Source organism: Pteropus vampyrus, unplaced genomic scaffold (genome assembly GCF_000151845.1).
Source record: "Pteropus vampyrus isolate Shadow unplaced genomic scaffold, Pvam_2.0 Scaffold462, whole genome shotgun sequence".
Taxonomy (NCBI): Eukaryota; Metazoa; Chordata; class Mammalia; order Chiroptera; family Pteropodidae; genus Pteropus; species Pteropus vampyrus.
This window is the reverse complement of record NW_011889243.1, coordinates 714,962-738,339: the sequence shown is the minus strand read 5'-3', so window position 1 is coordinate 738,339 and position 23,378 is coordinate 714,962. Positions and strand designations below refer to the sequence as shown.

The 23,378-nt window shown below is 54.1% G+C and overlaps 1 protein-coding gene across 1 annotated transcript; it reads right to left on the bottom strand.

Moving 5' to 3' along the window:
- Positions 1–4,370: 4,370 nt before the first annotated feature.
- Positions 4,371–22,217, bottom strand: CSK (C-terminal Src kinase). The gene is made up of 13 exons (XM_011382082.2): positions 21,556–22,217; positions 9,071–9,150; positions 8,628–8,741; positions 8,405–8,517; positions 7,861–8,080; positions 6,894–6,987; positions 6,629–6,694; positions 6,448–6,547; positions 6,266–6,356; positions 5,723–5,796; positions 5,442–5,637; positions 5,218–5,304; positions 4,371–4,968 (listed from the first exon to the last, which is right to left on the bottom strand). Exons 2-13 carry the CDS (start codon positions 9,083–9,085, stop codon positions 4,786–4,788), a joined length of 1,353 nt encoding a protein of 450 aa, XP_011380384.1. The 5' UTR covers positions 9,086–9,150; positions 21,556–22,217; the 3' UTR covers positions 4,371–4,785.
- Between the last annotated feature and the right edge of the window lie 1,161 nt (positions 22,218–23,378).

The window sequence follows — 23,378 nt, the reverse complement described above, 5'->3', positions numbered from 1 at the left end:
TGACAATGATCCTTGTTTTCTGTGCCTCGTAGACACTTGTTAACCCAGTCTCTGCAACATGAAATGCTATGGACACCCATCCTCTGCCCCATGCTCTGAGACACCCCCACCCCAGTGCTCACCTGCCTCTGTTTGCCCCGGGCTGCTCCTTTGCCACTGCTCTCCCTTTGCAGCCCTCACACTGGGCCTCCTTACAGCTGCATCTCTCCTCATTCACCACACGCTCCCTGGCCAAGGTCCTCCACACCCATGGCTTCAAGACACCTGCTGTGCCCATGATCCTCAAATCTCTACTTTCAGCCTGTCTTCTCTCTGGAGTTGCAGGCCCGAATGAATGTCCAACTCTGCAGGGGACAGCTCTGCTTGGATGTCACATAGGCCCCCAGATGACATGTCCAAACCAAACTCCTCTTCTCCAGCTCCAAGCCATCCTCTTCCAGGGCTGGGGTCTCATGGACGGCACCCCACCTTATCAAGCCAGAGACTGGAATCCCCCAGATCCCTTCTGTCTCATCCTCTCATCAGCCATCAGCAAGCTCTTCAGTCTGCTCTTGCCCTCTCATATGGCAGTACCTGATTCTCTCCAAGCCTCAGTTTCCTTACCTGTAAAATGGAGATAATAATAGTGTATATCTCCAAGAGTGGTTTGGAGGGTTACATGAGGTAATATACCCACTGTGCTTAAAACAGGGCCTGGCAGACAGTGAGCGCTCAGCTTAGTAAGACATCAGCTGTATTAATCTTACTCTTCACTCCTACCGGCTTCACCAGCTCAGGCCAACATTAATCCCCTGCCTGGCTGACTGCAAGCCCCCTGCCCCTTGTTGTCCAGTCTCTACTTGGGACACCCCCCTTGCCCTCCAAGCCAGATTCTTCTCAGAAGGGTCTTTCTAAAATGCAGATCTGACCATTTCACTCCTCTGTCTTAAAACCTTCAATTGCTCCTTGTCATCTTTGCATAAAATTAAACTCTTTGTGGGGCCTGCAAAGCCACATGGGTCGGGCCTTGCTTTCTCTTCAGCCTTACTTGCTCTCAAACCACACCCCTGGCACCTTCACCCCAGCCACACTTAAACACCTCACCATCTTTGCAGGCAGTGCCTTTCCTTTGCCAGAGCACCCTTGCTTTCTGTCCCTGCCTGTCCTATACGTGTCTGAGAAGCTGCACCCCTCCCCACCTCCTCTATCTCATGGGCTTGGTGTGGGTGGTGGGGGATGCCCACCAGATTCTGGGCATCGAGTGGAGTCCTGAGTGGGATCATCAGTCTGTGAGCTCCTTGAGGGTGAGAACTATGTCCTGCTCATCTCTGATGAGTCAGTGGCCAGTACAGAGCAGAAGGGAAGAATGAAAGAAAAGAAAGAGGGGAAAGTGAAAAAAACTGTAAACCAGGTTAGAGAAACGGGGAGTAATGAAAAAGCTCACATACCACCAGGTGGAAAGAATAGGAACATCTGGGCTACTTGGGCCTGCGTTCCCACAGGGCCCCATCAGCTGGACCGTGTCCCTTACTCTTGCTTGTCACACCTGGTCCAATTGTTACGGTGTCTGCCTGGCCCCTCCCTGACCCATAGCCACCAGCACCATTGCCTGTTTCTGGACTGAGCTAGCTTGGAACAGCTAGTGAGAGTCCATTGTCAAAATCCCCCCAACCTCTGCCTTCGGTAAAGCGAAATGAGGAGTAGACTACTGTACCAGCAACTATAAATCAGAGCTCCCCACCCATTGCTGCCCCAGCTGACTGTGAACTGTGAAACGTTCACCAGGCACCACTGCGTGACTCCCTCTTCCATCGCAGGCCCATTCTCACTCACCCCTTTACTCTAAGAAAGGTTCCACCTTCCATCACTACCATCCCCTCTCCTCTCTACTTTCTGCCTCCCTCTCAGTACGCAGACTTGAATGTAAATGTCCTTCCTTTTGGCAGTCAAATTTGCACAAGCTTCTGGCATCTTAAAAGTCCTCTGTCTCTCATCCTCTTCATTATAGCTAAATTTCTCAAGATTGCTGACCTTCCCTCATGGCCCGCCATTGTAATCTAGAATCTGCCCCGTTCTCAAACCCAGGTCTTGCTGAAGTCATCAGAGATTTCCTTGTGGCTAACACTGAGGGACACTCGGTGTCCCTTTCCTGTGTCTTCTGGGAAGCAGAGACTTGCTGGCTCTGCCTCTTGGACTCTTCCCTTAGCCCCTATGACGGGGTGCTCTCTTGTCTCCTCTACAACTGGCCTGGTCAGGACCCTCCTCTTGACCTTTGAGTGTTAAGAGCGCCCCCAGGCTTGATCCTGGGTCCTCTTCTGCATGTCCTCCCAAAGTGACCTCCTCATTGCCATGCTTCGGGTTCAATATCAGTTATCATACACTGATAACTCACACTTCCCTCTTCAGCCTTCGGGTTCCAACAACTTACTCAACACGGCTTGGCAGTTTCCGAGGCACATTCAAAACTCAACATGCCCTTAACAGAACTTACGATGTTTCCTCCTCAACATGTCTCCCGGTTCTCTTGCTCAGAGGGTGCCCCCGCCCCTGTCCTTCCACATCCATCTGGCTAGTCAGGCGTGGCTATGGCTCCACTCTCCTTCACCTTTGTCCTGAATCTATTACCGAGTTTTGACAATATTTTTTCTCACACCCCTCTGGAGTCTGTCCACTCCCACCATCTTCTCTCACATGGATTAGTCCTCATTGCACTTCTTTCAGACCTTCTCCACCAGCAACCACGGTAATCATTTAAAAAATACGTATCTGACATATCACCCTCCTGCTCAGAACCTGTTGCTGACTCCCTGTGGCTGTGTGATAAAAGTCAAGTCCTTGCCACAGTCCGACTTCTCCAGCCCATCTCATACCTTTTGGAATTGCTGTGCACCTTCATTCATCTTCTTGGACACCCTGGAACAAGCTGCCCCCCTCCAGTCTCAGCGTCTCTACCTAGAATGCTACCACCTGCCCTCCCGTACCTCCTGCTTATCCTTCCAATCTCGGCTTACATGCTGCCTCCTGGAAGCTTTCCCTGATCTACAGACGAGATCTTATTCCCATGGCATATGTGTTTCTTTCATAGCACTTACTGGTTTGTAATTGTGTGATTGTCTTCCTGTGAACTCCACAGTCCACTTTGCTCACTACTGAACCCCAGTCCTAGCACACAACAGGTATTCAAATATTTTGTTGTTGGAATGATCTAGTTTTAGAAAAACGAGTCTGGTAGTATGCAGAGGACAGACTGGGAGAGGTAAGGAGGCTGCCACACTGGGCTGGGGATGGGGTGAGATGGTGACTGGACTGTGATGCAGGCACAAAGAACACTGGAAGGTCAGAACTCCCTGGATTTCAGGCCCTGCTGGCTGGGGCAGGAAGGGTCAGAGAGAGCCCCAACTGGACAAGGGGACCCTCAGCTGCCTCAGTGAATGAAGTGAGTCTCCCCCTGACCTTTAGAGGTTCTGCACTGACCATTTGCCCCTGGGGAACCTGAGGGGGAGAAAATGCCATGGTTGGATATCATTCTCCATCTGTGCCCTCCTAGAGAAGCCCCCCAACCTTTACATCCTCAGGCACAGGGGTGGGCATGCAGTGGGGGTGGAGATGAGGCAGTGCTCTTACATCTCAGGTGAACCATGAGAACCACCACCACAGCTCAGAGCCTCCCTCCTCTCTCTTTTTAGGGTCAGCATCTTCTCTGAGGCATGATATCTATTTTGCCTCCTACCAGGGGGACCCCATCTCCAACTGGTCAGGCCTGCCTTCCTCCCTGCTCTGTCCTTGGCTCTTGCCCTCCTTGTATGGATGGCTTGAACAACACAATAGGAGAGGCAGCCGAGACCCCAGGCATTACCCTGTGGATGGGGCCCCAGAGCCCAGATGGTCAAGCCTTGGCTGTAGCAGGACAGTGGGAGAGGGCAGGTGGTGAGACCTCCCCCATGGCAGACACAGGACACTCGCTCGTGCAGCTGACACAAAGCGGCGGCCACCTCTCCCCACCGTGCTCCCCACCCGCTCCACTCACAGGGCAAGCACAGCCCCACTCACAGAAACAGGGGGATGGACAAGATGGCATGGGGATGGGGGGCGGGGGGACAGGCAGGCTCGGCGGAGTAAGCGCCGAGGCCGGGCAGCGGTGTCCTCATGGAGTGGTTTATTACGATTCCATCTCACAAGGCAGGCGGGCGGCAGCACACATGAGCTCCAAGCCCCTGACAGACGTCCGCCTCGGGCGCATGCAAACAGTGCAACATGATCAAGCGCAAACACAGGGCGACCGAGGCGACACGAAACATGGACTGGGGTACAAGGCTGGGGCAATGGGTCCCTGAAGAGGGGCCTGGTCTCCCCAACCCTTGTGGGCAGGACAGAAAAAATAAGATTCGTACTTCTTGTAAAATGCCCATTTCCTGGGTATTTTCTTTCTCCTTATTTTGAAAAATAATAAAAAATAAACACACAGAAGAAAAATCTCAAAAAAAGGAATAAAACTCTAGGAAGGTAGGAGATGGGAGGCCAGAAGAAGCCTGACCATGATGGGGGCATCTGCCCCTTGCTCCTCAGCCTCGTCCCTTCTTGGTCCCTCAGTGGGGCTCCCTAAGCCCCACAGGTGGGTCCATGAGAGAAGGTGCCAAGCTTAGGTGGGATCCCTATGGGGCCAGAAAGGGCGCAGGCTGGGACAGAGGAAAGAGGCCCACTGGCCCACTGGGCTTAGTTCAGGCTTGGGCCCAGCAAGGGGGCACGAGGTCCACAGTCTCTTCAGGTTCAGTCCCCACAGGCCCATGACCTGGGCGAGGCCGGCTGTCACAGGTGCAGCTCATGGGTTTTGATGTGCTCGAGCTGCTCACGGAGCTGCAGGAAGGAGGGCCGCGTGGCAGCGTCCAGCTGCCAGCAGTTCTTCATGACCTCGTAGACTGCAGGCGGGCAGCCGTCAGGGGCATCCATCTTGTAGCCCTTCTCCACCCGAGGGACGACATCCTTCAGGGGCTGCGGGCAGTGGGGTGGTGAGTCTGTGAGGGCCTAACCCCTGGAGGGGACTCCTACTCAGTATTCCTCTTCAGGGATCCCTTTCAGCTCCACCTCAGACTCAGGCCCAGGAAGTGGCCTGGAAGGCCCTGAGGGTAAGTCTATGGCTTCTAGGCCTCAGACTGGGGAGGCAAGGCCCAGGGAGGCCCCATATCCTGCCAACCCCTCCCTCAGCCCCAGCCATGCCCCAGCCACAGCGCCCATACTCACAATTCTTGGATAAGGCACTCGCCCAAAGGAGTAGATTTCCCAGAGAAGAATTCCGAAACTCCACACATCAGACTTGGTGGAGAATTTCTGCCATTTGGGTGGGAAAAGCAGTGTTAGATACCGGGAATTTGAGGGTGGGGTGATCCAGGACCCCTGCTGGGAATTTGAGGGTGGGATGATCCAGGTCCACCACTGCTCATGCCGTGGCGGGGAGGCCCACCCACCTTCTCTCTCAGAGCCTCAGGGGCTGTCCACTTGACTGGCAGCTTGCCTGTGTCCTGGGTGCTGGAGGCCTCCTTTGTGAGGCCAAAATCGCTGACCTTGGCCACATTGTCCTCAGATACCAGCACGTTACGAGCAGCCAGGTCACGGTGCACAAAATTGTTGCCTTCCAGGTATTCCATAGCCTCGCAGACGTCTCTAGGGGCGAGCCGGCCACATGTCCCCTCAGACGGGGCTCCCGTAACAGGGCGGGGTCCCCTCCCCCAGGGGCTGCTTCACTCACAGTGAGAACTTGAGGAGACAGTCTCCGCTTAGCACCGACCGACCCCGTGACCGTAGATAGTCCACCAGGCTCCCCTGGGGCAGAAGAGACAGACCCACCAGCCCATAGTCAGACTTGCCCTCCAGCCCTCAGGAACAGTGCACCTGAGGCTGGGTAAAGGGTGACACCCCAGGGACATGTGAGGAAAGGGGAGGAGCATGGCCTCAAGGAGTCAGCATGAATATTGGATTGATTCTACATGCTGGACACTGTACTTAGCTATTTTCATGCATCATCTCTTAATTCTCATCAGTCTCGGAAGTAAACTGTTAGTATCTCCATTTCATAGATGAGGAAATTGACAGAGCGGTGATACAACTTGTCCAAGGACATAGTGAATAAATGATGAGCCTGGACAAAAGCTGAGCCCTGGAGACTTCAAAGCTCAGTTGGAGGGAAGGGACTGAAAGCAGGGCCCAAGGGCACGGAGGGGGGCTTGAGGCAGTTGGAAAGCCCCAGTGTTCAATTCCAGCACAAGGGATGGATCACTGGGCAGGCGCGCACCTTGGCCATGTACTCGGTGACGATGTAGAGCCCACCCTTCTCCTCCACGATCACGCCAAGAAGCTGTACCAGGTTGCTATGCCGAAGTTGCCTGGGGCAGGAGAGGTGGTCAGACCCTGCCAAGCCTCCTCATCCCCTGCCTGTGCCAGGCAAACTCCCTACCCACTCCCTGCCCAACTTACGTCATGACTGAGGCTTCGGCCAGGAAGGCCTGGGCAGTGGCATCATTCTTAATGCACTTGACAGCGACTTTGTTCCCTCGGTAATCGCCTAGCATCACATCTGCAGGGAGAGGTGGGGGTTGTTCCTGGACTCTCCACAGTCCCTTGGCCCCTCACAGGGCTCCCAGCCCCACCCGCTCACCTCCAAACTCTCCCTTCCCAATGGTCTGCAGCAGCTTCAGGTCCTTCATATTCAGCGCCCAGCCGCCTGGTGGACGGGGAGGGGGTCCAGTGAGGGGTGTTTTGCTGGAGCAGAGTTCACAGTAGGAGCGACAGAGGCTGACTGAGCTATAATATGCGGGGTTCCCTGGAGATTTCCAGAGCCTCCGGGATGGGGCAATGCCAAGAAGCCTGGGTAGCAGGAGGTGGGTAGGCAAGTGAGGAATGGGGGTGAGGGTGGTACTCACTGCGAAAGAACTCATCCTGGGCTGCCACTGTGCCCTCCATGACCTTTGGCTTGATGAGCCGAGTGCAGAGTCCGTCTGCATCTGAGGTGTAGTGCTGCAGGGGACAGGGACGGTGCTCACCAGAAGCTCACATGCACTACCCAGGTCTGACCACCAGAGGGTGGCAGAGGCTCGTCCCACTCAACCCCAGAGTTCTTTGGGTGGGAAGGGCTCCCTATTTCTGGCAGGTCTGGGGTTAGGGAGGCCCCAGACTCTGACACATGGCCCACTGCCTATGCCGCCCCACAACCAGGTGCTGGACAGATCCCCCATTGTTGCTACCACTCTGGGCCTTACAAGCATTCCCAGGCAGAGGGCAAGCCCTGACTCAGTCCAGACACCAGCCTGTAGTCAGGTATGCCTAGGTCCCTCCCCTGCCAGAGGCCAAGCCAGGACTGCAGGGGGAGGGAGCTGAGATTGAGCGCAGAAGGCATCTGGGAGGCTGCCTGAGACTACTGGATGCCAGGAATGGCCTGGCCGGGGATGGCAGAGCTGGCCTCAGGAACTGTAAGGATATGTGGGCACATCGATGCAGGTACAGAAGCTCAGGGAACCCTGGCCATCAAGGTGTAGCTCATCTTTTGCTTTTGTATACAACACTTGGGCATGTAGTTCCATGAGTGGCTAGAAGGAAGCTTGTTCTGGGATCAGACAGACTCAGATTCAAGTCCTGAATCTATAGCTGTATGACCTCAAACAGGTCCCTTATTTGCTCTGAAGTTTTGTTTCCTGGCCTGTGAAATGGGGATACTGCCACCCTCCCTGTGGTGGTACTGGGGGGTTAGAAATGCACCCTGGCACGTAGCAGGCGCTCCATCGAGGCATGAGAAAATGCGGGCTCACAAAGGCTGCATGACACTCCCAAGGTCACCCAGAGAGAAGTGTGGGACTGGAGCTGGCATCCAGGCCCGTAGGTGCTGCGGCTCACCTCTACCAGCTGCATGAGGTTCTCAAAATACACCTCCTCGTCGATGCTGAGCTTGCTGGCATGGTACATGATGCGGTAGTGCTCCACCTTGCCATCGCAGCTCACACACAGCGTGTAGTCACCGGGGTAGTTGGTGCTCTCTCGCACCAGGAACAGGCCTGTCTCTGGAGGGCACAGAAGTCGCTCTGCCTGCTCCCGTGTGATCTTGCCATGGAACCAGCTGAGGGACAGCCAGGCCAGGGGTCATGGTGGCCCAAGGGTATGAAGCCTGGTGCCTCTGCCAGCTTCTCCCTGCATCTTCCAGGCTCTACTTTCTGAAGGCCCTCCCTTTGTTCCCACCCTTCCCTCTGCAGTCCCAGCCCCATTTACCTCCTTTGAGGTACAGCGTCAACATATTTCCTCTCATTTTGAGAAGCCCTCAGGACACTCCAGCCCTTTCCTCTGACCTCCCTGTTTCCCTGACTCTCATCTGGGGGAACCAGGGCTCCTCATCTTCCCTCCTTCCCAGACTGAGAGAGGGCCCCCCTCATCAGTCAGTACTCACGGCATGAGGCTGAGTTTGGTGCCAGCTTTCACGCCCTCCCGCTTCTGGACGTAGTTGGCTGGGATGATGCCCTCACGGCCCACCTTGTTCTTGGCTTTGTACCAGTTGGGGTCCTGGGGAAAGGGCAGCCAAGACATGCTCTCAGACCCACCCTTCCCTGCGGAGGAACCAGGACCCCAGATGTGGGAGGTGGTGGGGGCAGGCATGTGAGATCCCCAATTACCTTGGTGACGGCCACAATGGTGAGCACGTCTCCCTTGCAGAAGGGAAGGTCCTGCTCAGCAGTGCCATGAAAGTTGTACTTGGCAATACATTCTGTACCGGATGGCCAGGCGGCCTGCAGGACGGGCGACAAGTGGGTGGGTGCAGGTCGGGTCCCCTCTCTACCCACCTCCCCACATACCCTTGAGGTCACAGTTCTTGGCTGGCCCCTTTGAGCCTGGGTGAGGCACCCCTTCCCACGAGATTCCCCCACCGCCCCAGACCTGTGCTCTCATTTTGAGGGCCCTGTGTCTGACAGCACACCCTGGAATTTCACTTTGTTAGAAGCCAGGGCTGAGGAAAAGAGGAGCAAACTGATCTGAGCCTTCATTCTCTCTCTTCTGCTCAGCAGCCCCATGGGGTGATGGGGATGTTCAACTGTCCTAGACCCTGCTCCTGTGGCACCTGTATTGCTGACATCGTCTCAGAAGATTCGGCGTCCCCGTGTCACAGGAAAGCTGATCTGTCACTTGGTACCATGAGAGCTGTGCAAAGAAAAGGAAGAGCGAGGAAGGGTATGAAGAGATTGCTCCTCTCACAAGTCACTGAGATTACACTCCTCCCCACAGCAATACGAACAGGTGGCCAGGGTTGGGAATGGGGACGAGGGCAGTCCTCTCCAGTCTTGGCAGGCTAAAGGCACTGAAGTAGGAAGGAGGCTGAAGCTTGATGACTGGCGACCACCAGCAACGGAGGGGACACCAACCCTAAGTCAACAGGGGACCTTACTACCCAAAAGAATGGTCAACAGAGGCAAAGGAGGTTTGGGGGCTGAGTAGCACCAGTGCCATCTGCCCTACCAACCCAAAGCCCAATGCCAGCTAACTGGTCTGTGGGGGCAGGGGGCCCAGGGTAGTTCTGTGATCCTGGAAAAGGTGCTATGTGACTTGGGAAAGTCACCTGTCCTCTATAAGCCTCTTAGTTCCTTCATCTATAAAAATGTGCCCAGGTAGTATCTCTAAAGCCGAGGTACAATGATCCCACGGTTTGGCTGTCCCACCTCTGGGTGCACACCCAAGAGAAAAGAGGGCAGTGCCCAAAGAGGCAGGCACAAGAGCACTCACTACAGCACGATTTATAATAAACTTGAAACTGAAAACTGCCCAGATGCCCACCAAGAGTCAGGCAGACAACTTGTGGTTATGTCCACAGAATGGAACACTACTGTGGCAAACATCAATAAGCTACATCTGTGAAACTGCACTGATGAACTTCTAAACATAAGGTTAAACAAGAAGCCAGTCACAGATGAGCACATGCCATGTAATTCCGTTTGTATAAAGTTCAAAATCAGGCCTAACCCGTGGTGCAGGCTGGCGACTGCCCTTGGGAGAGAGTGGTGACAGAAGGGGCATGAGAGAGGCCTCTGGGTGCTGGTTATGTGATTATCTGAGCCCTGTCAGGGGGTGGGTTCACTCTGCGGCAATTCACTGAGCTGTACCCTTATGACTGGCGCGACTCTTCAAAAGAGCTACCCTAGCCAACCCCACACACCCCAAGAGCAGCAAGACAACACATCGAGCACACATATACTTGTACCTGTCTCAGGAAGCAGAGGGGCTGGGGCTTTGACAGGGTTAGTGACTTCTCAAACGTGACCACCTACCCCAGGCCCGGCAGTGATAGAATTCGTTTGAGTACAAGTGTCTAGGGTTGTGAGGTCAGCAAGGACTGCAGAGCTTACTAGGTGGGCTTCCTAGAGGAGGGAATGTTGGAGCTGAGCTCTGAGACTGGAGGGCTTAGAAAGAAAGGCAGAGCGGGTTGGAGAGAGCACTTCAGGTTGGTGTGACAGCCTGAGCAAAGGTGCTGGGGTAGAGACAGACATAGCCGTGAGAAGCTGGCCTAGCTGGAAGCCCATGGTGAGGGAGGGTGAAAGACAGATCCTGACCATCTGAGCACCATCAGTCTGCTGTAGAAACTGTCTAGACTGAGCTTGGCATAAGTCTTGCAGGGCACAGGGGCTTCAAATACTAATGTGAGGAACCAGTGTTTGTTTCTGAGGGCCATGGAGCCTGGGGGCCTCAGCAACAGAGCATGTGGTCTTGCAGACTAGAGGGAGCCACAGAGAATAGAGCTGGGAGAACCATCAGCTTCTAGGCCTCACTCCTGGTTCTAGAGTCAGGCAGATCTGGCTCTGTCAAGTGTGCAACTCAGGCAAATGACTCAACCCTTCTGAGCATTCAGATCCCTCATCCTGAGAGGTAGGGACAGGGATGCCCTGCAAGCAGGCTATGGAGGGAATGGAATGAGGCCATGGACTTGGAAGTGTCTGGTGTAGGACCTGGCATAAACTGCACCAGCCCCCAACCCCAGTCCTCGGCCTTTCTTCCGTTCCCCAAAGGCTAGCCGGTCAGCCTCTGCCATCTGACAGAAAGACTGAGGCCCAAGGAGGATGAGCCTTGTCTCCACCCACACACAGACATTCACACAATTGAGCCACCTCGAATCCAGGAACCATCCCCTGGGCTCCCGTGGTCCGCATACTATGGGAGCCATGAGCGCCTTACCCCATTTTATGGAAGCAGAAACTTAGGTTCCCAAGGTTGTACGACTTATCTGAGGTAACACAGCTAGGTAGGGGTGATGAGTGGCCCAGATCTTGAATTGGGGCCCTCAACTTTCATACTCTTCTGAATAGGGGCTCTGCTAGCTCTCTGTTTCCCCACCTGCCTCCCGACCCCCCAAAAACTCGAAGCCACTGCAGGAGGGCATGGAGGCTGTGGCACCATTAGTCACCCTCTCAGCTGTCAGTTTGCAAACACTCCTTTCCCAGCCTGCAGCTGCTGCCACTGACTCCCCAGTGACTTGATAATAAAAATAATACAGGCCCTGTTTTCTGAGCACTTATTCTGTGCCAGGTCCCATCTGCAGAATGTTATGACTTGTCAAATCCAGAAAGAGAAGCTATTATTACCCCCATTTTACAGATGGGGACCCCGAGCAAAGCCAAGAGGCAAGGTGGCCTTGCTGAAGTCACAAGTTGAGTGAGCATCTTGCCCCATTGACATGTGAGCCCTCGGGCTAGTCCTCTCCCACCCCTGTGCCTCCCTGCCTCCTCTGTCCACATCATGCCACAACCACATTGGCCCAAGAGAGAAAGCGTGCAAGGGAGAAGCAAGCGGTGCTCAGAAGAAGGGGGCAAGCCCAGGAGGCAGTGGCCAGGGTGGGCTTCTTCGAGGGACTGTGCTTGGGTGACAGAAGATCTAGAAAGGAGATGGTAGAGCTATCCTCTCCCCTCTGCTCTACTGGCTGAAACCTGAGGACCTGGTATCCCCATGTGTACAACGGGTTGGTGGTAACCCCGCAGCTACAGGGCTGTTCTGAGGACTGGAGTTGCTGCCTCTCAGGACCAGGAACAAGGCCTGCCTGGACATAGAAACTCTGCCCACAGGAGTTTTGGACTCTTGACAGCTCCTCCCTGGCACAGCCCAGGGTGGCTCAGCAGCCTTGAAGGATAGGGCCCCTCTTTAAGGCCCTGAGGGTCCAGCCGGGCTGTCCCCCTCCAGGTCATGGCCTAAAAGCCAGAGTGGCTAGGAGGGACTGGTACAAACCTAAGCCTCCAAACCTAAGGCTGGCCTGGGTAAGGCATGGGGGCCTTTTCTGGGTTATGTGAATCTTGGTTTCAGGCCACTTTGTGGAGGCTGTGCAGAAACGCTGTCCTGGGACTCAAGGGCTCTGAGTCCTGTTCTTTGCTCAGCCACCAACTGGTTGTGTGACCTTGGGAAAGCCACTTGACTTTTCTGAGACTTGCCGGATCTCCAGCATCTCAGTGACACTTGTTTCCCACCTGCTGTTCACACCTCCTGCCTTGGCATTTCCCTCTCACTCTTTCTCCCTGCTCTACCCAAGGAAACTACTCTACCTTCAGGTCGCAGCAGAAGAAATGCTTCTGTTGCACATGTGCCAAAAAAATGTAGCAGGACAGTCCCTGCAGTACTATCTATAGTAGCAAGAGATCGAAAGACAATCTTTATGTCCGTTAATAAGGGACCAAATAAATAAATGACCAGATATCCCTCAAAGAGAACAATATACTCCAGATGTGATGGGGCCAGAACACATCTTCAGCTGCTGATACACAACACTCCTCATGACAGAGTATGTAGAAATGGCAAAAGCCAGACCAAGTCATTGGAAGGAAGAGCTGCTGGACACAGCTTCCAAGTACTACCACACAGAGTAATCAGAAAAAGGAAAAAGAACCTTCACAATAGGGAGATCTGGCAGACACCTCATTAACCAAGTGGTCAAATTAAGCATCACCAATAATGAGAGAAGTGACACTGAGTGCCTCCTGCTACGATGTACTGAGGAGGACACAGCTTCCAGTGTGGTATTCCGCAGAGCTGTTTAACCTGACTCCCATCAGAAAGACGAAATCGGAGAGCCCAAACATTTGGCCTGAACTCTTAAAGTCAATGTCATGAAAGACAAAACAGAGACCGGGGAATATTCTACATTAATTAAGACACTGAAGGAACATGACACAACAACAAAATGATAACTACATCAGGTGAAAGATATGTTATCTAACCTTATTACGGTAATTGTTTTGCAATATACGTGTATCAAATCATTACACTGTATACCTTAAATTTACACAATGTTATACATCAATTATATCTCAATAAAGCTGGGAAAAAAGAAACATGATGATAAGATTTAACTAGTGATTCTGAATCAGATTCTGCATCAGAAGGGGAAAAAAAAGCTATAAAAAATCATTTGGAGACAACTGAGAAAATGGAAATGTTAGATAATATTGTGTGACCATGATACTATGGTTATGTAAGCGATCCATGCTAAAATACTTGGGAGTGAAAGGTATGATGCCTGCAACTAACACTCACATAAATCAGCAAAAAAATACATATACACACATGGCCAATGTGTACAAAAGAAGAGGTAAAGCATATGTGGCAAAATGTTAAGAACTGGTGAATCTGGGTAAAGGATGTATGGATATTCATTATACTATAATTTCAGCTTTTTGGTAGGTTTGAAATACGCAAAAGGCTGTAAAAAAGAGTACAGTGCATCCATGGTATGTAACAAATTGTGTTTTTCAAGGTGACATGCAATTCATCCCTAAACTCAGATATAAATAGCGTATCTTTGAAAGACAGAGGAAACTGACAACAGAGATTGCCTCTGGGATGGGGAGAGCAGTATCAAGTTTAAGGAAAACTGACTTTTCGCTGTATATTTGCTACTGTCCTTTTTGATATTACCTTTCTCCAAAAAATAAGACTGAAAACATGTAACTTTTTGAAAGCCACCTCTGCCAGGAGCTTTCCTTGGTCCCCCAGCTGTGTTAGCTGCTCTGGGCCTCTACAGCTTCTCACACATTCCCATGCTCCAGCAAGAACCTCACTGGTCCTGGCTTGGGAGCTCTGCCAAGTAAGAGCTGGGGGTTGACTCATGGCCCCAGCAAGGGCTGGGCCCAGAGTGGCTGTTCAGTAAATGAGAGCTGGATGAATGAATGAACCAACAAACGAAAAGGGAAGCTAGGCTGGCTGCACCACACTGAGGTCCCATAACCGACAGGACTATATTTAACCCCAAAGGACAGCAGCTGTTACCCCACCCCCATAGGGTAGAGGACAGGGAACTTTGTGAAGTCAATGCTTCACTCTGACTTCCTGCCCCAAACCCTGCTCCCAGAAGTCCTTGTGCTAGGGTCCCGGGAATAGGCTGGGCACTGTGCCCAAGGGCTGAGGTCAGTGGCCACAGCCTCAGACAGGCCTTTCTTGGGAGTCCCGGCTGGCAGGGTTGGGGGCAGAAACTCCTGGGCTGCCCTTTCCGTGCTCTGGGGGCAGTTTTAGATCCCCACAGCCAACTAAGCACTGAGAGCCAGTGTAGGTCAAGGGGTTCCTGCCCTGCCCCCCACCAAAACGCCACTGCCTAATGGGGCGTGGGAGCCATCAGTAACTGTTTACACCCAGCTAAAAATACCCACTGAAAGGGGAAGTGCATAAGAGACCTGGGGGGAACTCAGGGCCAAGGCCCCCAGAGGCTCTGTTTCTGCCACAGGACCCAGCTGGAGTCTGGGAGGTGGGGCACAGGCAGTCACTAGAGGCAACAGTTAAGTCTACCTTGCCTTCTCATTCTTTGAGCCAGTGTTTCAGAAGCCTCCCTGTATACCCAGTCCTATGCTTGGTGGGCTGGGATGGGCAGGAGAAGGAAAGGGTCCAGGAGGTCCTGCCCATGAGGCCCCAAGAACTCCAGGTGATGCCTCAACAAAATGCAGACCTGCTCCTTTCCTCCTGGCTACCAGATGGTCAATTATGGCTGGATGTGCTCAGTGCTTCAAAAGACAGGAGACATGGGCAACCTGGGAAGGCTTCTAGGAAGAAGGGGAGGAGAGCTGGAACTGGGAGGATTTTAAGTAGAAGTGACTAAGAGGGGGATGGACTAGATCAGGTCAGGCTTAAGATTCCAAACTGTGGTACAGAGGGAGTTAATTAAGGCTGAAGAAGGCTCAAGGTGGGGGTCCACAGAGGCTTTGAAGCCAGCCTGAGGTTTCTGACAGGTCACAGGACAGACATAAGCAGAACTGAGTTTCCGATTTGGGCACCCACTCCCACCCCTCACCCCAAAAGAGCAGTGTATCCGAGAAGGGTGGGGCACTGCCAGCAGTTGGGCTGGTTTGGCAGCAGTAAAATCAGCCCCACCTCTGGTTCTGCAAAGGACACCCAGGCTGTGGGCACTGGGACGCCCCTGGCCACACACCAGGCCATGGGGTAGAGGGTTGCAGCTGATCCAGGCAGGTGGTCCCAGAGCCTTCAGCACCCCCATTGTGCAGATATCTCAGGGTCGGGCAGCAGAACTGGGCACAAGATGCTTGGAGATGCCTAAACTTCCCTGAAGGTTCAGGAAGAGCTCCAGTGTGTGCTGCCTGACCCCCGCCCCTGGTGCTCCCTCAGCCTTCAGCAATCCTGCTCTAAGGAGAAGGATGAGTTTAATGGCTGAAAAATGTTGAAAAGGAAATTACAGCGACTCACTGGCTTTTTCTTGTCCCCCACATGGCTTGATGGGACTGGAAATTCCATCTAGCGGTTTGGGAAAGGTAGAGGCTGGAGTGAGGAGGCCAATGGGAATCTCCTCTCCCAGGTCCCCCTGTGGCTGGAGGCTGACACAGAAAGATTTCTAATTACTGCTCAGGAGTCTAATTACCTTCGTGCACTGGGCAGTGGGGATTGGGGCCTCCCCAGAGCCCTCCTACAGGCCTCTGTCTGCTTCTCAACATACCCTGTAGTGTTTGCATCTTCATTTGCCTACATTTACATAAAGCCTCTCAGCACTGACCTCCAACAAGCCCTTAGAAATCATGGAGTGTCCTTGTCCCTCACCTGAAGTCTCCTAGCCATGTTACAGGTGGGCAGTCTGAGGCCCAGAGGCCCATAAGCTGTCTAGAACTTTGGTCCCAAATTCCTGGTCTCCTCTTCTCAGAATGGGGCCCACAGAACATACAGCTCAGAAGGAAAAGCAATGGGGCCCAACACAGGACATACAGCCTTGCTGCCCACGTGAGGGAGAAGGTGGGTATCGATACCTTCCCCAAGAAGGATGGACTGTGAAAAAATAAAAACACAAAACGAGAGTTTACTAGCCCATCCTGCCTTAGTTACTTAATCTTCCAAAAACCCTGTGAGGTTTTACAGTTGATCTGTTTGACAGAAAAAGAACCAGGCTCTAAGCAGCGTCACCCGGCTTCCCAGGGGTAGAGCAAGGAGTTGAGCTCACATCTGTCAGAGGAAAAACCTCCAACCAACCTTTCCTTAGGCAAGACAGATGACGTCCTGAAAATGGACGGATAGGTGAGGAGGGCAGCTGCCCAGAGCTTGGCCCTCCTGCTCTGGGAAGCACAGGTTACATCTGTGTCCACTCCTCATCTACCATACCCTATCTCACACGGAGAAGCTAACAGTTTGTCTAGGGCCACACAGCAACTAGAGAAGCTAGCAGCCCTAAAGAGGATAGAAGCTCCTAGCAAGGACCTCTGCCCCTACCCTGCCTCTTCTGCAAATGCTTCTTGATTTTCATGGCCCTTCCCCTCCAGGAAGTCCTCCTAGCTGTTCCAGCATACATAGATCCCCAGCTTCTGAGTTCCCACCAACCTCGCCAGGAAGTCAGAACCACAGGCCTCCCCTAATTGACTTCTCTCTGAATCTGGTCTCCCTACTGGCCAGCAGGGGAGCTCAGGTTTCCTTCTTCATTGTCCCCTTCCAGTCTCCCTGCGGTGTGGACAATACAGGCCACAGATGCCTGCTTCTGGGTGAGGACCAGGTGCTGGGCAGAGCTGAGAAGTAGCAGCCAGGTTGGGCAGGCGTCAGATGACACGCAGGTTTTCACCCACCCACAGGTTTCCTACTGTGCAGAAAGGAGGAGAGGCAGAGAGGGGCACCAAGCAGCCTCTCTTCTGCTTGCTCCTGCAACTCAGGGCCCAGACCACGGAAGAGGTGGGGGTTGGGGGGAGGCGGAGGGAAGCTGCGGTTGGAGGCCCAGCCCCACCGAGGCATATACAGCTAGTGTTTGATGAGAAGCTGCTCTCATCACAGTACCTCAAAACCAGGAAGAGAAACTGAACAGACAAAAAGGGTGAGATGGGCTGTGTGGGACCCTCAGGTCTCTGGGGGCCTGCCAAGGAGAGCTCCCAGACAGTTGCTGGATAGACCACTTCTGGGCCTCAGTTTCCCCATGGGAAAAATGGGACTTTCTCCCTGGTCCTACCTCAATTGTTGCAGGCTGCATCCTGCTAAGAGACCCCACAATTGGTAGAGCACTCCTGATACCCCAGTGGGCTGTGGCCTCTCCCAAGAAGCAGGGCCTTGGCCCCCCGAAGCTAGTCTTCCCTTGCTTGCTTCTCCCCTTAGCCACACAGGGAGCACACTAGCTCTTCCTTCACCAGCTCTTTATTTTTAGGTCTAAATTTGACTTTAATCATTACTTAGCAGATTCTATTTCCAGCCCTTGGATGAAGGGACCCAGAGGAGAGGAGGAAGGGAGGCAGTGCTCCCTGCCTGGTGTGGGGGGTGGCCTGCTCCTCCACCCATCCTGTCCCTAACCAAGGAGGGGGGACTGAGAAACACCCAAAGGGCTCACCCCAGCCAGACCAGCATCTTAGAGAGGACCCCACCCTGTGACCTCATCCCAGTCCAAGCTGTGGGACAGGAGAGCAGTTGTAATACCCACTTCCCCTGAACCAAGACCAGGGAGAAGGGAAATACTCTACAGGCAGAAGTCTGGCAGCCAGAGTCCGAGGTCACGTGCCTGATAGACTTCTGTATTGAATGAGCCACCTGGGAGAGGACCCTCTGCCTAGGTTAGTCCTGGGCCATCTTAGGGTCATCTGGGGCTATAGTCTCCTAGGTCCAACCTGAGAATGGTTTTCTCCTCCTGTCCATGGAGGGCACTCCCAGTTCTCTGGTCTCCAGAGAAGCAGAACAAGAGGAGGAAGCAAACGATGTCTCAGTACACACTCAGGTTAGACTGGGGAACATCTGCCAAAGAGGAGGATGCTAACACACAAGACTTCTCCAGGGATTTGTGGACCATCTATGTTTTTTTTCAAATGCGAGTCGGGAGGCTCTAAAATCCCTGCTTCCCCCTAGCTTTCTTTCTTTCCCCAGCCACTGGGAAAGGGTGGGAAGATGAGGCTGGCATGCCTGTCCCTGAATTAGGGCTCAAAATGCCTGAGTTCCTTGCAGAAGTCTCAGTTTTCCCAGGGAAAGTAGGCCTCTATCTCCACTGGGGAAATGCAGGGCTGGCCTAGGAATTAGCTGAAGCTGGGGGACAGGAGGCAGATGGGCTTTCAGAGACGAGGCCTTGTCCACTCAGCTCCAATGCCGGGAGAAGAAAAGGATGGGTAGGGTCTCAAACCAACCAGTATACCATCTTCCTAGGGCCAGGACCATGATCTGAGCTGGCCTGTCACAGATAGGGAAGGCAGGGAGGTGGGATAGGGCACTGGCCAGAGTAGTCCAGAAGCTCAGGAACAGAGGGTTTCAGAAGGGCCCACGAGACAGAAGTCAGCTATTGGCTGTGTGAGCCATCGGCCAACCCTGGGCCAGGCCTCTTGCTCCCATGTTGAGTCAGCCTGTGTTGGGTCCATCAACAATGTCAACTCTCCTGACGAAGTGCCTATGGAGGCTAGTGGTTGCGCCAGGCACTTTCTAGCACACTGATTAGTTCACACTGTCTGCACACTTCCCTCTGAAGCAGGTATCATATAAAAGAACTCTGGCTCAGCGGGTGACTTGTCCAAGGTCCATCCTCCTGGGCCTAAATGGCATGGCCTAAATGGCATGGCTGGGCCTGGAACCCACCCTGGTTGGGTGTCAAGTTGCCTGCTCTCTCCAATACTCCCGGCTGCTTTGGGGGCCTGTAGTGACCACCACCATAGCAACAGGTGGGCAACAACAGTGCACGCACTTAGTAAGAGGGACTGGGTAAGGTTGCTGTGGCAGTTATTCGGAAAATTCTGTAGCTTTTTAGAGGCAAAGTTACACAGACCGTATAGCAACATGAGAAAATGCCTACGGACACAGCATTAAATGAAAAAAGGTGCCATGGCATGTACACTCAAATGACAACAACAATGAAGGGGGAAAAAAAACAGTTAAGACAGGCAGGGAACTCCAAAATGTTACAGTCACTGGGCCCGTGAAGAAATAGTGGGTGATTTTCGTTGTTTTTTAAATTTCCTGCAGTGCTGTTTTGTTACTTTCTAAATTAAGAAACTAATACACACACGGTTTTCTCATAATGAGCTCAGATTCGCTTCCCTGGGCCCTGCCTGCCCCCCAGCTCTGTCCCTGGTGCCTGGGGCATCTTCTACCATGGGATGGCTTTTCTGACATGGGGCAGCTCCTCAAACATGTGAGGGTCTCTCTCTACCTTCTTTTTCCCAGATCATACATCTCTGTTCTTTGGGGACTATGTGTCAGGGCCTTGAAATTCCTCAAAAAGATGGAGCCCAGAACTGGACTCAGGCTGTCCTGCCCAATCAAGCCATCTGGGCTTACTGGGGCAGCCATGTCCCACTGTGGATCTTGGGCCTCAGCTCCTGTCTGTACTCTGAGCTGCTCTGTGGTGGCTCAACATCTCGAGGCTTGATGTCCACTGCAGTGGTGCTGGGGACTGTTTTCTGGTCCTTCCTTACTCTCGACCCAACATAGAGAAATGCAGCCATGTCTGAGAGGGAGAAAGGCAACAAGCTCACCAGATAAAAAACAGATAAAAAAAAATCCCTGCACACGTGCCGGCCTAAAACCAGACCCTTTCTACAAAGGCCTCGAGACCTCCACGGCACCGATAAGCTCCGATAAGCTCGCAGTTTATATAAACACGCCCAACCATGTCAAGCCTCAGTCCGCCCCTCAGGCTGGAAAGGAAGTTAGGGCTGGGTGAGAGGAGCCTCACAGGCACATGACATATGGGTCCCCTCCACTGCACATGTCAAGGTGACCAGAAAAAACTTTAAATCAAGGGCAGAGGCCTGAGGAGGGTCCCAGACATGGTCCAGCATCCTCCAGGGAACCTCCCACCTTTCCAGGAACAAGAGGATCCTGCCACACTCCCAATCTCCCCGCTGATGCCTTTGCCTTGCTGGGGTCCTACCAAGGACATTGGGACCCTTATTGTGTGGAGAGCTTAGAAGAGACCCCTGGGTGTCCCCTGACAAAGCCCCTAAGCCAAAGCTGTAAAGTGCTCCCTGTGGAAACAGGGCTCTCAACTTTCCCATTCAGATCCTATTCATGTTCTGAACTTGGATGCCTCTAAGCTAGCTGGGCCTGTTTCCGCTCAGTGAAACCACCAGGCTGTTTCATGTTTCAGCTCAGTACCAGCGCCACACCAGATGGGTGCCCACACACTCACTACATTCCCATCAGTGGAACTCAGCCTCAGGTACCAGGGGGTAATCCCATGGGCAGTGCAGATGCTGCCTGAGCCCATAGCCAGGCAGAGCTGAGGCTGGGAGTCCTCTCCCTCCTCTACAATCCTCTGTAGAGGAGCATATGCTCCCTTCGCAGGGTCCTTTGGGCCAAGCTGGGGGCCTGTGTCCCTGGTTGCCTTCTACCTACAGCAGTGCAGCTCTGCAGAGTGAGAGATGGAAGGACAGATGGCAAAACTCTGCTAGGGGTCTGGGGTAGCAATTTCTCCCTTTGAGCCTCAGTTCTCTGGTCTACATGGGAGGGAAGATGAACCCCTAATTAAGCTCCAAGGATCTGGTGGCTGGACACGCCCCTCCTGACACCTGGCCTGGACCCTGAGGAGCCTGGGAGAGTGGGCTGACCTGCTGCTGGGAGGTGAGGGCATGGTCTTAATGCCCAGTGTCACCTCTACCCAGGACAGAGGCCCTGCCCAGTTTTCCCACCCAAGGGTCAGAGGTCCTTTGGCTTAGGCTTGGTCTTCTGGAAGGCTGAGGGTAACAGGCTCAACCTCTAGGCCCTGGGCTCCCTGGAGCAGCAGCGCCTCTGTGGGGCAGGGAGGGAGGGGTCAGAATCAGGCAGGCCAGGGAACCTGCAGGGAGGCCATGAGCAGAGAATGGCAAAGTGCCCATTCTCCAGGGCCCTGGTCCAGACTGACCCCCTCCCTCAGCCCGACCTCACACAGGGGTAAGAAGGGGACAGACTCGGTGTGGCCTGAGACAAGTCTGTGGGACTCATAGGGCAAGTACCTCCCTCCTGCGCTCCCCTCCCAGTCAAGCTGACAGTGACTCCCGGGAGAATTCGAAACCGGGAAGGAGGGGGTAAGGGCGGTGGGGGATGGGAGTGGACGCGACGGCAGCTGCAAAAGAAGCAACAGAAGTGGGACGTGAGACTTCCACCCTCCTCTCCCGAGAAGCACTCAGGCACCCATCTCCTCCAGGCCTGCCAGGCACTCACCTCTCACCGGGCACTGTGGTCCAGGCCACTTCGCTGCGGGCAGCATCAGCGGCCTGCGGGACGGTCCATGCGGCCGGGGGAGAGGGGAGGGGTGCAGGGGTCCCGGGGGGTGCGGTACAAAGAGGTATGGGTGCGAAGAGAGGGGAAGGAGGGACAGCCAGATGGAGGCAGGGGGCCGGCCGCGCGGCGGGGGTCGAGGAGGGAAGAAAGAAGGGGGAAGGGGGGCGGGAGGGAATCGGGGGAGGAAACAATGTAGCCGGCGCGGCCCCGGCAGAGTTCCGCTTCCGAACGCCGCCACCAAGGTTCGATTTGGGAACGTCGCGCCGGCTGCCGGGGGTCACCCAGGACGCTAAATCGGGGGCCGCGGGGGCTCCCCGCGCTCCACGCCCCGGAGGCTTCGGCGGTCACAGGCTGGCTGGGGCGGGAGAGACGGCTGGCCAAGGGACGGTCGCGACGGCGGCGCGGCTGGGCAGTCGCCCTACTCGGACCCCACCCCGGCAGGACCCCCGAGCAGGGTGCGGGGTGGGGCGGTAGCGAGAGGGCAGCGGTGGGCTCGGCGGCGGCGGCCAAGCTCGGCTCGCCCGGGGCTCCGCGGGGAGGAAGCTCGCAGGCCTGGCAAAAGGAAGCGCGGCCCGATCCTCCGCCCGCGGCAGCGCGCCTGCGCGAGGGGGGCCTGCCCGGCGTGCGACGGGGCGTGGGCCGGTGGGGCGTGGGCCCGAGGGACGGCGCCCCCTGCCGGGCGCTGGCGGCAACTGCGGGGGGTGTGTCCGCGCCCACGCCCTGCCCCCAGCTGCCCGCCTGCGGCTCCCCTGAACGTCCCCAGCAGAAGGCCAACCAGCCCGCCTTGCAGCCACCTCCAGCCTTCAATGGGCGCAGCTCCTTCCATGTAGAAGCGATTGAGGCCGGGTCTGAGCCCCTCTCCTCGAATCTTTTTGTGGAGAGTGGGCCTCACTTGCAGCAATAGGCATTCACTCATTCATTTCTAGACATTTAATGGCGCAGGTGGCGTGACAGGCCCGGTTCTGGAGTCTATTTGTAGGATTACTTCAAATACTCTAAAGCATTTCTCAGTAGTAGAACTGACCGGCCAACAGACAAGTTCAAAGAAATGATTGATAAAAGTGGAGGGGTCGGTGTTCGAGGTCCACGGGAAACAGAAAAGAGGAGGATGGCTAATGGGGAGACTTTGTAGAGCCTGGACCTCAGGCAGAGAGAACTGCGTGGACAAAGGCAGGGAGAGGTAAGAGAGCTTGATGGCTCTGGGAAATTGCTCAGTATGGCTGCAGTTTGCAGTATGGGTCCAGGAAAGTGATGAGAGATGAGGTCCTGGAAACCACAGGGACTAGAGAGATCCAAAGAGCCTTATGAGACTTTCTTAGACTTTGTTTTCAGCCTGGAGGCAATGTGGAAGTTGTCAATAGCTGTGTGACTTTGGGAAAGTTACTTAACTTCTCTGTGCTTTAGTTTCCCCATTAGGTAAAATGAGAGGAAATAATAGCACCAACTCCTTAAGATTATGTGGGGCAGGAAGTGAGTTAATACATTAAAAGTGCTTAGTGTGCAGTGGCTGCCACAGGTCAGCCCTCAGTTAAGTATTGCCTATTATTATATATCATTATTAACCAGGAGCAGAGAGGTGATCTGCTTTGAGCTACAGAAGACAGTAGGTGTAGGTGGGGGTCATAGGGAGTGGGCAGCACTATAGGGAAGAGAACAGAGACTCCAGTGTAGGTAGGAGGTGTCAAGGCACTTCCTAGGGACTGGGCCCTGAAGGAAGGGTCATGGTTGGGTGGGCAGAGAGGAGGGGCATTCTCTGGTGGGGA

What these genes read in the sequence shown, in the direction of transcription:
- CSK (XM_011382082.2), bottom strand. An exon ending in ACCAAACTCAGCCTCATGCC is followed by an intron (nt 8,081 to 8,404) that starts GTGAGTACTGAC and finishes GCTGTCCCTCAG; the next exon opens with CTGGTTCCATGGCAAGATCA. An exon ending in GAGTGCCTTATCCAAGAATT is followed by an intron (nt 4,969 to 5,217) that starts GTGAGTATGGGC and finishes CACTGCCCGCAG; the next exon opens with CCCCTGAAGGATGTCGTCCC.